The 15,674-nt window shown below is 42.9% G+C and overlaps 2 protein-coding genes across 8 annotated transcripts in view; one reads left to right on the top strand and one right to left on the bottom strand.

The window, feature by feature from the left end:
* Nucleotides 1–3,826, top strand: part of dync2i2 (dynein 2 intermediate chain 2) — a 41,714-nt gene extending 37,888 nt beyond the window's left edge. Inside the window, exon 9 of the mRNA XM_060935997.1 lies at nt 1,625–3,826. Coding sequence (XP_060791980.1) covers nt 1,625–1,857 — 233 coding nt within the window. The 3' untranslated portion in view covers nt 1,858–3,826. The remainder of the gene's footprint in view (nt 1–1,624) is intronic.
* Nucleotides 3,827–5,200: 1,374 nt separating this feature from the next.
* sptan1 (spectrin alpha, non-erythrocytic 1) overlaps nt 5,201–15,674 on the bottom strand; it is a 120,156-nt gene continuing 109,682 nt past the window's right edge. For 6 of the 7 annotated variants that reach the window (XM_060935989.1, XM_060935993.1, XM_060935995.1 and 3 more), the window contains 8 exons: nt 13,514–13,626; nt 13,126–13,143; nt 10,711–10,765; nt 8,836–9,032; nt 8,677–8,730; nt 6,528–6,674; nt 6,291–6,438; nt 5,201–5,637 (listed from right to left, as the gene is read on the bottom strand). In XM_060935989.1, coding sequence (XP_060791972.1) covers nt 5,512–5,637; nt 6,291–6,438; nt 6,528–6,674; nt 8,677–8,730; nt 8,836–9,032; nt 10,711–10,765; nt 13,126–13,143; nt 13,514–13,626 — 858 coding nt within the window. In that variant the 3' untranslated portion in view covers nt 5,201–5,511. The remainder of the gene's footprint in view (nt 5,638–6,290; nt 6,439–6,527; nt 6,675–8,676; nt 8,731–8,835; nt 9,033–10,710; nt 10,766–13,125; nt 13,144–13,513; nt 13,627–15,674) is intronic. The other variant, XM_060935994.1, reaches the window with a different exon arrangement.

Genomic DNA, 15,674 nt, shown 5'->3' with positions numbered 1-15,674 from the left:
CTGAGTCTGTGTAATCGAATAATTAAGTGAAAGGGACGTGTTCAAAATAATAGCAGTGTGGAGTTTAATTAGTGAGATCATTCATTCTGTGAAAAAACAGATGTCAGTCAGGTGGCCCTAATTTAAGGATGAAGCCAGCACATGTTGTACATCCATTTCTCTCTGAAACCCTGAGAAACATGGGTCGTTCCAGACATTGTTCAGAAGAACAGCGTGCTTTGATTAAAACGTTGATTGGAGAGGTAAAACGTATACTGTAAAGAAGTGCAGAAAATGATGGGCTGCTCGGCTAAAATGATCTCCAGTGCTTTAAAATGGACAGCAAAACCAGAGAGACTTGGAAGAAAACAGAAGACTACCATTCGAATGGATCAAAGAATAGCCAGAATGGCAAAGACTCAGACAGTGATCAGCTCCAGGGTGATCAAAGACGGTCTGAAGTTACCTGTGAGTACTGTGACAATTAGAAGATGCCTGTGTGAAGCTAATCTATCAGCAAGAAGCCCCCGCAAAGTTCCACTGTTAAAAAAAAGACGTGCTGAAGAGGATACAATTTGCCAAAGAACACATCGACTGGCCTAAAGAGAAATGGAAAAACATTTTGTGGACTGATGAAAGTAAAATTGTTCTTTTTGGGTCCAAGAGCCGCAGACAGTTTTTCAGACGACCCCCAAACACTGAATTCAAGCCACAGTACACTCTGAAGACAGTGAAGCATGGTGGTGCAAGCATCATGATATGGGGATGTTTCTCTTACTATGATGTTGGGCCCATTTATCGCATACCAGGGATCATGGATCAGTTTGCATATATCAAAATACTTGAGGAGGTCATGTTGCCTTATGCTGAAGAGGAAATGCCCTTGAAATGGGTGTTTCAACAAGACAACGACCCCAAACACACCAGTAAGCGAGCAGCATCAGGGTTCCAGACCAACAAAATGAAAGTTATGGAGTGGCCAGCCCAATCCCCGGACCTTAATCCGATAGAAAACTTGTGGGGTGACATCAAAAATGCTGTTTCTGAGGCAAAACCAAGAAATGCAGAGGAATTGTGGAATGTTGTCAAATCATCCTGGGCTGGAATACCTGTTCACAGGTGCCAGAAGTTCTCAGAAACCGTGGTTATACAACTAAATATTAGTTTAGTGAGTCACAGGAATACTAAATCCTTAAGATTTTTTCAGTTTATACGGTAAATATTTGGAGTTTGTAATGAAAAATGCAGACACTGCTATTTTTTTGAACAGCCCAATGTTCATTTTTCTTCATTTTCTGTAAAGTAATTAAAATATTGATACATTTTTCTTCATGTTTTGATGTAGAATATAATGTGCATTGTTCCCAATGCATGGAAATAAAAACTATTATAAGGATTTTGAGCTTTACTCACATTTTTAAACACACTGCTATTATTTTGAACACAACTGTATTTTGAAGAATAAAATGCTGGTATTGTGACAGCTTATAAAACAGTATGACGTATGGCTATATAATCTAAATAGACAGAATTTCACTGACATTTTTTGGAGATGGTATACTTGCAGTACTGTGATGTGATTCATGATCTTGTTACGCTGCTTTATTGCACCGGTAATAGAGATGTTACTTGTTTATTCTTCCAGGTGTGTTGCAGGTGTTTGATTTGGGTCAAAAGTGTCTCAGACCAGTGGCCACCATTGAGCAGGACACTGGGGGTCAGTGTGCTCTGTGTGTGGAGTTTAACCAGCAGCAGCTCCTGGCGGTGGGGAATGCAGACGGTACGGTGAACATCTGGCAGCTGAGCGCCGAGTTCACAGAGCAGCGGCCCAGAGAGAGTGCCATCCTGCAACAGCTCGCAGATGATGTACCTGAGTGATGCATGAGGCTGCAAGGTGGAGTTCAGAACTCATCTCACTCAGTGACCGATGACTGATCACGTGGGAGAATTCAGAATGGGAAACCCTCCCATTATTCAGACATGAATGCATTTACGCATCATCACACTGTTTTCGAGATAAAAATGTAGTCTAACATTAGCACATTTACTGTTCTATCAGGTGGTGTGATTTTATTTATAAAGATGGCTACTAAGGTAGAATTGGGTAACTGAAAGTCAGAGTTATCTAGCAAGCATTGTGCCACACATTATACTGCATCATTAAAGCTTGTATTCTCTCAGGTCGCCGACCCCCCCACAGGGGACTTTTAGTAAACACGCATCTAAAGCTCCGCGAGTTTTTGTGCAAGAAACATTCAAGTAACACCACTAGAAACCTTGAATCTTCTAGTTTTCAAATATACACTATATTGCCAAAAGTATTCGCTCACCTGGCTTGACTCACATATGAGCTTAGTGACATCCCATTCCTAATCCATAGGGTTCAATATGACGTCGGTCCACCCTTTGCAGCTAGAACAGCTTCAACTCTTCTGGGAAGGCTGTCCACAAGGTTTAGGAGTGTGTTTATGGGAATTTTTGACCATTCTTCCAGAAGTGCATTTGTGGGGTCACACACTGATGTTGGACGAGAAGGCCTGGCTCTCAGTCTCCGCTCTAATTCATCCCAAAGATGTTCTATCGGGTTGAGGTCAGGACTCTGTGCAGGCCAGTCAAGTTCATCCACACCAGACTCTGTCATCCATGTCTTTATGGACCTTGTTTTGTGCACTGGTGCACAGTCATGTTGGAAGAGGAAGGGGCCAGCTCCAAACTGTAAAAACAGCCTGCATGCCTAGGTGCTCGATTGATTTTATACACCTGCGGCCATGGAAGTGATTGCAACACCTGATCCATGGAAGTGATTGGAACACCTGATTCCGATAATTTGGATGGGTGAGCAAATACTTTTGGCAATATAGTGTATATATATCTTTAAAACAAACTTTATCTTTAGCACTTTGTAAAGAGAATAAAAACAAATCTTATGAATTTCAGTACTTCAGCCAGCAGCAGCCTCTTAATGACACAGCCATCAGCTATTCACGTGTTAAGCGCATGGAGCATCAGTGTCATCATTCGCTCATTGTGTAGCAAGGGGAGGTGAGAACACGCCGCATTTCACCGGTATAAACAAGTGCACATGTTCACTTGTTTCTATACCAACTGAGAAACTTTGAATGCAAGGAAAATGTCACCTGCTGAAGCGTCACTGCTGATCCAGGATCAACTTGCTCTGGAGAGCGAGTCAGATGATGTGTCGTCAGATGTATCCAGCGATGATGAACGAATGCATTTTGAACTTAGTCTTGATCCCATCGAGGATATTTTTGATGAGCAAGTAGGCGAATATCTGTCTCACTAGCGGTTGTTGTCATGCTTTTTCGGTTAGCCTTCATCCTCCACAAAGAACTCAAGCAAAACATGCAGAAGAAACGCCTGAGCCACAGGGATTTCATGGAGGAGCTCACTGTACAGCTGTGTGGTGTGCCGCTGCGTTTTGAGGCCCCAAAGGCTCCTCTGAAGAAAGTTGGCAAGGCTCACAAGCCAGTTTGTGGGATTGAGCTGAACACAAATGGGAATAGGGCCGCTGATGGTCGCAGAGCCTGTGTGTACTGCAGGTTGCAGGGAAAGAAAACAAAAACCCTGTGGAAGTGCAAAACGTGTGAGGTTTTCCTTTGCCTTCAACCTGACAGGAACTGTTATGATGCTTGGCATCCAGATGAGGACTGACAGCAGAGAGCCACAATCCAGGGATGATCATTAGCTACTGAACATTTTATTGAGTATCTTACAGTTGAAGAGGGCATATTTATTATAAGACTTAGAAGAAGCCAGAATATTTAATCTGTGACAGCTTTGGCTTTTAGGGCTTCTTTTCTTTGCAGTAGCTTTCCAAGCAGAGGGGTGTGGGGGCAGGGAGGTACAGGGGCCGGGGGCTTTGACAAATGGACTATTGACAGTGACGGGGGGGGGATTACAGGTGAATTACACCTACCTCATCAATATTCATTTGAAAGTGCAACTGACTTTGGAGAAAACAAAGGTAGTCTGAAGTTTCTACCATTAGTATTCAAACTACAGAACATTTCGGAATGCTGTTCTTACTTTTATGTAGCTAACGCCTATGTTTACAAGGTTCAGACTTCAGAAATCTTGTGCAGATGGATTTATAGTGTATTTTTTTTTTTTACAAGGTTTGAAGTAGGGCTGTGTACCGGTACTGTACCGTGAAAATCGATTCGGTACAGGTCCAAAATACCGGATCATGAAGTACCGGTACTGTACCGATATAAATTTACACCAAGTATATGCTTATTTTGTGACTGAAGATGCATAAATCCTACCAAAAAGATGAAAATTTAGCACTGGAAAAGATGTAAAATGCCGCACTGAAACTTGAAATCAGCCATCTTTGATTTGAGATCCTCTCGCCACAGTCTCACGAGACATTGCGAGAGCTTGGCTGATCCAGCGTTCTGATTGGTCAAAAAGACTCAAAAGCAGGTCAGCCATTTTTCCTTTGCTGGCATTGGTGGCCTTTGTTGCTTTGTGTAATTTTGCCGCGCAAGTTAAACGCCGCGGACTGCGCGTAGTCTGTAATACTCTAGTGTAGTCACTTCTCGCTGTGAGACAACTTATGACTTTGTCCCAAGTTAACTACGGTAAGTGTGAGACTGAGAGGGTGACTGAGAAGTGAGGTAGGAAACCTAGTTATGTTCGGTTTTCTTTGAATAAAGATACTGACAAGTTGTCAACAGTTTATTAAATGTTTGTCATTATTGAAGAAGTTCAGAAGAACACATGTTAATTTGTCAAATTGTTCAGGTACAGGTCCGGACCTGTACCTAAACCTCTGTACCGGTACCTGTACCTGATGTTACGTTTAGGTATGCAGCCCTAGTTTGAAGATTATGAAAATAGTTTTTTGTAAGGTGTTTGCACTTAATTTAAATACATTCACTTTACTCTCATTGTTATTGCTGAGGGCGTCCAGAATGTAACCGTGTGTGTTACTTTTGCATGGATGTTTTTAGTTAGATGAAATACTTAAAAATGTCAAGGTTTATCAGACTGCCTCAGAGTGTCTAGCGGCCATGTTGAACCAAAGAACAGAAAAAAAGAGCAGCTGGTGTTGAGATCCTACACAATTTTGCGATTGGATGATCAGCTGCAATGTAAGCTCTGCGCTTGTTGAAATTAAAACCAGACGGTTAGTCTCCTGTGTGTAAATATGCTGTTTTTGCCCTGTCCAGCCCCCCCAGTACACACAACACCGTCACCAGTTCTAACCAGTAGCGTTTATTAATGCACACTGCAGAATTACGGGTGGTGTTACAGCTCATTTTCTGTATAGGTTTCTCTAAATCAACCCAAGCACTGAAACAGGAAACACAACCACAGAATAACACAGACTACACTAGAGTGAAGCACGGATGGCGTGAGAGATCAGCTCAAAGTGAATCGGGTTCCTACATAAAGATACAGAGTGCTAAAGACCAGGTTAACGTTAGATTCATGCAATTCGGCTCTGTGTTGGTGCTTGAAGGGAAACGCGTCCCGATTGATCATCGGCAGGCAGAGGAGCTGGGATCAGTTGACGAAAAGCGAGCGCGTGAACTCCACGAAGTCGAAGGCAGACGGGAGCTCACGACCTTTACTGTCTAAATATGGCTTCATGTGTGAGATGCAGTAATCCGCCTGCTCCTTGGTTAGGTTCTGCAGTGGAGAGAAGAAAAAAAAAAATAATCAGTCTGGTTATTTAATTACATCAAAGCTGACTCTGTACTGCAACTACATTAAACTAATTAGCCATGGGTTGATCTGTCCACAGTAGGTTTTACTCCAGTATTTACAGGAAGATACATAACTGGAAGACTAGCACTAGCATACACACAAACAGACACGATACTAATGGAACACCACCGCACGACAAAGGACACTTTGCTGTCCCGGTACATTAATGCAACAGCTCAGAAGAATACACGTTTCCGATTGGCTTTCTGTTTTCTTATATCAGAAATGGAGATCCAGCCAAACGGTTCTAAATTAATATCAGGTAGCCATGGCAACGAGTATAAAATAGCAGTTTTGGCTAGGACGATTTACTTTTCTTAATGTATAAGAAAAACAAACATGGTTTATGTGCTAAGAATGAGTTCTAGGCTCCAGTGCGTGAACAGATTTAATGAAAAGCAATGACCACCATATAAAAATGGGTGTATAGGTAAAGTAGACCTTTAGCTAAATAAAAATCGGCAATTTATTTTCCTATAATTCAGTCGTGAGGACACGAGACACGTAGAGCACCTCCATGTGGTTTTCTCTCTCACTTGCACACATGCAACAATGACAGCAGGTGTGTTGCGTACCTGGTAGAGCTCCTCCTTGGTGACATACGGTTTGTTCTCGGCGCTCAGAGCACGGAAAGCACTCTCGATCTCCTCGCTAGACTTGACGTTCTCTGTCTCGCGGCTTATCATGAAGGCCATGTACTCCTGCAAGGACACGTTGCCATCCCTGCAAACACGCAAACACAGCGATGAGCTCCTGAGCGAACAGGTGTACGGTGGTGGGAGGAGTCTGAATGCTGTGGCTTGGCTGCTCACCTGTTGGGGTCCACAGTGTCCAGAATGGATTCAAACTCCGGGTCTGGTTCTCCTTCCTCCACCATGGGCAGGTCGTAGCCCAGAGAACGCAGGCAGGATTTGAACTCCTGGTGATTCAGACGGCCGGATTTCTCTTTGTCGAAGTGTCTGGAGTGAGAAACAAGAACGGGAGGCAGAAAGTTAATTCAGTAAATTGGTCACAGACTCTAAATGAAAATGAAATTCTGGCTGACGCGTCATGTTGCCTGCAATTGTAAATGCAATAAACTTTGTTCGTTTGTTTGAACTGTGTGTTCTCATATCCGATTTGAGAAACGAGCAGGGATGTTTGCAACGCAAATCTGATCTGAATAATGCTTTAGATCAGGGCTTTTCAAAGTGTGGGGCGCGCCTCCCCTAGGGGGCGCCAGAGTTCTTCGGGGGGGGCGCAACGTGAGGAAAAATAAACCAGAATAAGTTACTATTGCGGACATTTAGCGAACTTCAGCTAGCCTTTGCCAGAGACAAAATGAATCGATTTTTAGTACCTAAAGCTACAGTGAGTGAGGAGACAGAGTCTGGGCCAAGCAAAAAAAGAAGGAAGTATGACCACCATTATTTAAAGTTTGGATTTTCATGGACTGGATCTGAAGATGCTCCACTGCCACAGTGTGTTGTCTGCCAAGAGGTGCTAGCTAACGATGCTATGGGATGTTTAAAATGTGTAAAACAAGACGTTTAAAAAAAAAAAAAAAGCGCACAGATGTTTAAAATGTGTAAAACAAGATGTTTTTTTTTAAAAAGCACGTTTTAAATGTGTAAAAAAGATGTTTTCAAAAAGCACAGATGTTTAAAATGTGTAAAAGAAAAAATGTGTACAACAACCATTTTTTTAAATACGAATGGAACATTAAAGGGATAGTTCGGGATTTTTGACATGAATCTATATGGTATCCCCGTCAGCAGTGTCGTGCATCCACACTGACTTACCCCCGACAGTGTTCTGTGAGCCTAGATATTGTACAGTGTTGGTCAGTGCACAAGTAGTTCCGGCAGGTTTCCTGGGGTCTGCAAAGTAACACGTTTTTCTTCTCAAAACAGCTCGTGTTCGAATGAGTGATTTATTAGCATAACAAAACCCTTGTAGTCCAAAAAGTCACACCTTGTAATTGCTTGGGGCTACTTTCTCTCAATAGCGATCAGTGCGCGCTGTCACTGCTAACAGTTGTGTGCGAGCTAGCCAACAACTTTCATTAGTTGTTCGACAGTGTTTAGCAGCAGCAAATTGCTTTCCTCCTCAGTATACAAGTGCGCTTCCATGGCAGGGAAAAAGAAACTACCACTGCTGCCTATGTAGTGCCCTATTTATACAAATAGGAGTCATTCAGGATTCAGCCATGTTTTTGCTCTGTGTCATGGCTGAATCCTGAATGACTCCTATTTGTATAAATAGGGCACTACATAGGCAGCAGTGGTAGTTTCTTTTTCCCTGCCATGGAAGCGCACTTGTATACTGAGGAGGAAAGCAATTTGCTGCTGCTAAACACTGTCGAACAACTAATGAAAGTTGTTGGCTAGCTCGCACACAACTGTTAGCAGTGACAGCGCGCACTGATCGCTATTGAGAGAAAGTAGCCCCAAGCAATTACAAGGTGTGACTTTTTGGACTACAAGGGTTTTGTTATGCTAATAAATCACTCATTCGAACACGAGCTGTTTTGAGAAGAAAAACGTGTTACTTTGCAGACCCCAGGAAACCTGCCGGAACTACTTGTGCACTGACCAACACTGTACAATATCTAGGCTCACAGAACACTGTCGGGGGTAAGTCAGTGTGGATGCACGACACTGCTGACGGGGATACCATATAGATTCATGTCAAAAATCCCGAACTATCCCTTTAAGTATAGCAACAACAAAAATTGTAAGGGGGCGCTGTTGTTTATTTGCTCTCTGAGGGGGGGCTGACTCTCCCACACTTTGAAACCCCTGCTTTAGATGACAAAGTGAAACATGGGACTGTAAACACTGGACTATGGATTTTCACCTACAAAAGTCGAAATATTACGCAGACTGAAACAGCAAAATTTGTTTCGACAGCCATAGACCTCACACGCCTGGTGTTGGAACAGCTGCCGTTTTTATTTATTGCTTTCAAATTTGTACTCACTTGAACATCATGCTGAACTCCTTGAGAGCCTCCTCTGTGACTCCTGTTGTGTTTCTGTGGAGGAATTAAGCACGTTTATCGATATTTGGACATCCACACTTTGTGACACGGCTCTCTATAATTGACTCTGAACAGTATGTGTGTGTGGGAGAGAGATACCTGGCTTGGATCTGCTGCTCGAGGTTGTGCTGCATCCTCATTCCCAGCTGGTCGAGCTGATCCCACTGCTGCGCAAGTCCCACTGTGCTGTGCTCCGTGTACTTGTTGTCTAGGATCAGGGCCTCCTCCATGGCCGCGCCCAGATCCTCAATCTTCTTCAGCTGGCTGCGCATAGCACGGATCTCCTGGTGCTTGCGCTGTTACAGACACAAACGCACGAGTAAATTCTCAGTTCACGAGAACATATTGATGCCAGTCACAGCAAGTCTTGTGTGTGCTGCTCTGTTCATCTTTCCGAGCTTATAATAAGGATTACTCGGCGCCAAAATATTTAGGTTACGGTGTCATTTATTTATACTATACCACAGTGTTTTTGAAGTCTGGGATCTACACTACATATTATTTACCAGCTGGGAGGTCTGTATCGTGAAATACCGTGACTGAGGTATTTTTAAGGCCGAGGTCACGATACTTAGGGCCTCTGCATGCTCTTACGACAAGGCTTTCGCAGATAGCTTTTCGCAGACAGTTGTAATTTATCGTTGAGCGGGGAGTAATAGGCGTGCGCGATGTTATTCACCGCCACAACGCAAGGGGGCGCGAAGTCGCGAAATCGCTAAGAGTAGTTGGTGGGTGTGGTTAGTGGCGTGTTTATCCTCCGGTTACTTATAATGACTAGAACTGGAGTCATATAGATGTACGTACTTCCTCACTTCCTCAATCAACCGCTCTTCGTGCTGCTCCATCTTCGCTCGTGTTTTTAAAAATGGCGGTCATGAAAACAAACCAAACCGGGAAAGTAGGGAAGTGGAAGTGCGTGTACAGCGGATGTAGAGTGGACCAATCAGAGCCCTCTTGTCTGCGACGCTGTCTGCGGTGGTCACAATTTTTGGGAGGTGCGCGCAGAGCGTCTGCGAAGGGGGGGGGGGCTACGCAGACGCCATCTGCAACGCCATCTGCGAGGACTGCGTTGTCAGCATAAATTGGCCTTTAAGCTGGTGAATAATATATTTATTTTTTCCTTTACCAAATTCTAACAGAAAATGAAAGCGTCCGAAAGGGAAACCATATTTAGAACAAACCTGCTACTACAAGCTCGTCAAAGACACGCCCTGGCTGCTTGTGGACGGTTTCCCTTCACGAAAACCTCGACCAACTGATGTTTACGGGCCACAAGGACTTCTCTTGACTTGTTGAACTCCGGGTCCGTGAAGATATTTAGTTTCGAGCAGGACTGACTCAGATAGCGCTGGATACTTCTCTGGAAAGACGTGAGCGAGGATGGCTCATACACGTCGCCATTTTTCTTTGTTGCGGACATGAAAAAGTTGCACAGCAACATGTTTAGTTCTTCACCAGGTGTGTCTTCCACCTTTTGACCTTCATTTAGGTTTCGAAAGAACTTCCCAAAGACATTGAGGTTGTAGGTCGTCTTTTTTGTTATTTTCTGCCCATTGCTCCTCAATAAACTGCTTGATTTGTTCGGTGTTAGCAACAGTTACAGGTTTTCAGCTTTCTCCTGAAATGTTTTCTTCTATTTCGTCGTCTTCAGGATAGTAAAACTTGCTTTCGCTGTGAACACTGTCGTTATCGCTATCCATTGTATAAAATTTATGCTAGTATACTGAGAAATGCGAAAATAAACGTTGACCAAAAATTGCTACTATGTTTGATGTTGTTAACGAGTGAGTCGCCAAAGGTCCGTAACCGGGGTCCGTATCGTAGGATTCCGGACCGCGCAAAAAAACAAGTTGGTTTATGACTTGCATAAATCACTATGGATAAAACTTTCTTCCTATTATCATGACGTTTCATTTTCCTACGTCGTCCGCTCACATTCTACTGTAAGCGAATCCTGTTCATGGTGACGCTCACCTTCGTGGCCTCCAGTTGAGACTCCAGAGTTCCAGACTCTTCCACCATACAGGATCTGCCCAAACACACACACACAGCAGTGAGATCAGGCCACAAGGCAGCTTCACAATACAACGTGACATCCATCACCACTGACTACTGCTAGAGAAGTCCTATAGTCTGTACATTTGTTCACACACCAACTCGTCTTCAGGGAGAAAGCTAATAATACAGTTTAGACGGATACCAAACAAAGCCTCTGGTGGTACAAAAGTCATTTTCCCTGTATTTGTAAAACTTATCCATGACCCATGATGAAACCCCACACGATAAGCCATTCCAGACTGCTGCACCCAGAACAGCCACTCGGTTCATGCTAATGGAGCCTCATGTGCGTGCTCGTTTTCATGCCAGATTAACACCACAGCCAGCAGGGCCAGAAACTGATTCTGATAAAATCTGTTTAAAACGATTTGTTGGTAATAGAAAAGTATTTTACAGATTTTAAGATGGGACACTTTGTTATAAAATATAAGTGTAGCGGGAGGTTTTATTTTCCACGTATCTCGTTCCCAAGTCCTGCATGGCCAAATGTGAAGTTCCTGTTCCCATGAGTTGGCGCCCCCTAGTGGTGTAGTACAGTTTACAGCACTTTTGCTGCAGTCCTCATCTTATTTCCTCTCTTAGTCCATATAACATCTCCGTCTTCTTCACTTTAACCATGTTCACTGGCGCCTATATTGGAGTTGTATCTTGGCAAATCATCATATACCATTTAATACCACAAACACTAACGATTAAAACACAACAGTTGGCCTCTTTAGGTGTCAGAATTTGCCAAAATGTGAGGCTTAGCGGTCTACGGTGAAGTGCAAATGTTCGACCATGATTGAAATATAGGCAAAGGTTTGTGGACACCTGAACACACCCATATATGCTTGTTGAACATCGCACTGACCTCCACTCTCCTGAAGTGGCTTTCCGCTAGATTTTGGAGCACGGCTGTGGGGATTTGCTCATTCAGATACAAAAACATTCGGCACCAGTTTTGGCCAAGATAGCCTTCCAGTTCATTCCAAAAGGTGTTCAGGTCAGATTTCAGCGCAGGCCACTCAAATTCTTCCACTCCAGCCTTGGCAACCAATTTCCTCATGGACCTCGCTTTGTGCACAAGAGCACGGTCATGCCGGAGCGGGTTTGGGCTCCTTCGTTCCAGAGAAGGGAAACTAGAATGTCTGTAATGCTACAGCATACAAAAACAGTTGTGGGCTTCCAACTTTGTAGCAACAGCTTAGGGAAAACCCACATATGGGTTGGTCGTCAGGGGTCTACGTTTGTTTCCATATGCTTGTACTCGCCCATTATTATTTACCATTTTTCTTCCAGTGTGTACTGCAGCAACTATGACCTGTGACCACTGACGTAACAAATAGCAAGACCAATGCTACACTAAACATCTGATTGGCCACCACTTCTTATTATACAGTTAAGGAAATATAGATTTTAAATTGCTTCGGATGGTTATATAATCCAAAAATTGGTAAATTAGATTTCTCATGAGTTGATGTATTTGCAGACAACTTGAAAGTGCGATGCTCCAAATACAGATGTCAACAGAATTGAATCCATATTTAGAAATCCTGTTTGCAGTTTCTAGCCCTGAATCTAGTGCATGAACTTGTCTCCCCCCAAAAAAAAGATGTAATAAATGCACTGTAAGACAGTGCTGGAGTGGAGCCAGGCTCTGTAGGATTAGGAAGCTGAACGGTCCGTCTGCCTGCCTGCCTGCCTCATGGCCATATCGCAGTGAGGGTTAGTAGAGAAGACTGAGCACACGCACAGCTCAAATGGTGGGTTTAGACTCAAGTGCATGAGCAGCAAACCCAAACGATGTGAGGGGTGAGGGGGGAGTAGGACTGATAAAGGGAATCAAAATGGAAAGGAAACCTTCCAGAAAGATCATCATCGACTTCGTACTGATAGACTCGGATAACCCGGCGATAGGCTATGCTATTCACAGACCAGGAGCAGGAAAAGAGGGAGGAATGAAAAATAAATAAATAAATAATAACAACAGCATGAACAAACAAAGCGAGACATTGAAAACTACAAAATATAGGAGCAGAAATCAAACATGAAATCGACACAGACACTATAGTTCAGCCAAAACGTAGATATGCATAATGTCACTTTACTCCAAATGTAGTCGGTCGTCCGGTGTAAATGAAGGAAACTTCAGGAACCAAACATGTCTGGGCTGACTGACTACATTTGTCATAAAAAGTCATTTAATTTGTGCTTTAGATCTAAATAATGAATGCCTTTATCTTGTACCTGCACCCTAGACATTTCACTATTATACACACACATTCCTTACAAACTCTTTCTAAAACACACACAATTACAGAAGATATGGAGAAAAAAAATGATATTAACCCATCCAGAAGGTATGTCCTGATTAGAAAAGTGATCCAAAGCATCAGGAGAGGCAGCGAGAGAGCAGGAAGGGGGAGGGGAAAAAAACAGAGACAAATAATTACATCATCAAGCAATGACATCATCAGCATTCAACACCCACATGTAAAACAGAGGTGCACACACACACACACACACACACACACACACAGTGCTAATATGACAGGTAAAGCTCAAGTGTTGTCCGACTTCCCAACACACACAGACACCACAGCAAAGCATGCACCGACAAAACTCTGTTCAAAACGATGAAACCTCCAAGCAGCAGAAACGTGATTACGTGTAGTCCATGCGTCATATCTGTGCGTGTTTGAATACGCGCTGACGAGGCCGAGTGCGCTTCCTTTACCTGGTCTCCTGGAGCCACTGGTGGAAGGCGTTAGCATGCTGAGCAAACTCCTGTCTTAGCTTGTCATTCTCCTCCTGCCTCCTCTGCTCCTTCTGCAGCTCCAGCTCGCGCTCCTAAAATAAAACCACAGCACGCGGTTCCAATTCCGGTCCAATTTCAAATTCACACATGCATCAAAAGGTAAGAAAAACTTTAAAATCAACAGCTTTGAGGATGCACTTTTCATGAATGATAAAACAGAGTGGTGATGAGAGCTGGTTAAAATGACAACGGTTTTAAAAGGAATATAAACTAGAGGTGGGCTAATCTTCACACCAGTCAGCTCAATCTTAAGCCTAGGTCACAACCGGACGTACGATTTTTTTAGCCGTGCGATTTTCGTCGTTTCCCAAATCGCTGCGTTTTTTTTGTTCGTGGAGAAAGACGCACGTTGGCCGCAAGTTTGTCTTGCAGCCTGAAAAAAACGTAAGCGCCCGTAGAGTTTGTTTGACATGACAAAGAACCTCTGCGGCCGGTCTACGGCTCGAAAATCAGCACGCCACACGCGCGCCCTCCGTGCGTTTCTTTGTACGTAGACCGGCTGTAGGAGCACGTACGGCCGGTTGTGACCGAGGCTTTATCAGTTTTATTTCTACATTCAGACTTTCATAGCCTCACATACGTCTTTTATAATGCTAGGGAATTTAAGGCAGGCTTAGATCAACCTTCATGAGGTGACTTTAGAGGTGATTTATGACCATTCTTACATGAATAGAGTGTAGAATGAAGAAGCTGTAATTATCATTATAGACACATTGATCAAAAGTAGAAAGTACTGCAAGTTTAGTATCCTTGCAAGGCAGAAGTTATTGTACTAACAACATATAATTTGGTTACCACTTTTTAAAAATAGCCTCAATTAGGCTGTAGCTCATATCGGCCACTGCTGCTGTGTGCGAGTTTGAAATCTGATCGATCCCATAGGAGGAGGAGATAGAGTGATTTTCATGAAATTGCACGTAACCCCTTTGTAGCCGCAGCCATGGCAGGTGGCGCCACCTGGTGAACAATTCTTGTCGGAATATATGTCTTTAGAGTCTTCTGGGTGAGTTTCAGTGAAAACGTCCCAGCAGTTTACAAAGAGAAACGTCACCCAAAAATTTCAAACACCCATAAAATCGTAAATATGTCAGGTGACGCCACCATCTTGACAGCTTTTATACACACCCACCGGGAGAACATTCCATACGAGTTTGATCAAAATCTGATCACTCCTGTAGGAGGAGTAGTGATTCTTGTGAAATTGCATGTGAGCCCTCTGTAGCCTCATCCATGGTAGGTGGCACCACCTGCTGAGCAATTCTTGTTGCTTTATGTCTTTAGAGTCTTCTGGGTGAGTTTCAGTGAAAACGCCCCAGCAGTTTACAAAGAGAAGTGTTTAACGTGACGAGTCACCTAAAAGTTTCAGATGCCCATAAAATCGTAAATATGACCGGTGACGTCAGTCCTGATAACTTTTATGCACAGCCACCTGGGGAACATTGTATGTGTGTTTGATCGAAATCCGATCAATTCTGTAAGAGGAGTAGCGATTTTTGTAAATTGTGGACGGACGTGTGTGTGTGTGTGTGTGTATATATATATATATATATATATATATATATATATATATATATATATATGTGTGTTTAGTCTAGTTCATATCTAGAGTGTTTTATAATGTTTATATTGTCTGAGTGTTTAGTCTGTCTTGTTCTTATCTAGTGTTTATATTGTTTATTTATTCTGTTTATATTGTTTGAGTGTTTAGTCTATGTCTAGTTCCTATCTAGTGTTTATATTGTTTGTTTTTTTCAATTATTCTATTTTTATTTATTGCATTGCCTGTTTGCACCGTGGGTCAGAGAGGACTGATATTTCATCTGTGCTGTATGTCGAGCATGTATAGCATATCTGACAATAAAGTTGACTTGACTTGACATAATTCGGCTGCAGGCCAGGCCAGATGAGCTTTTTTAAAAAAAAAAAAAAAAAACCTTGCCATTTCAAGGGTCTGATGTAAATCGCTTTATAAATTCATTACATTACTGCTGTACTTACGAATGTTTTATGAAGACTCAGTGCACAGGTGCTTTTATTATTTGTAGTTTTTTTATGTCGCTGAAAATGAGTTCCGTCACTG

The sequence above is a fragment of the Neoarius graeffei genome, chromosome 12 (assembly GCF_027579695.1).
Source record: "Neoarius graeffei isolate fNeoGra1 chromosome 12, fNeoGra1.pri, whole genome shotgun sequence".
Taxonomy (NCBI): Eukaryota; Metazoa; Chordata; class Actinopteri; order Siluriformes; family Ariidae; genus Neoarius; species Neoarius graeffei.
This window is presented reverse-complemented; position numbering and strand designations above follow the sequence as displayed.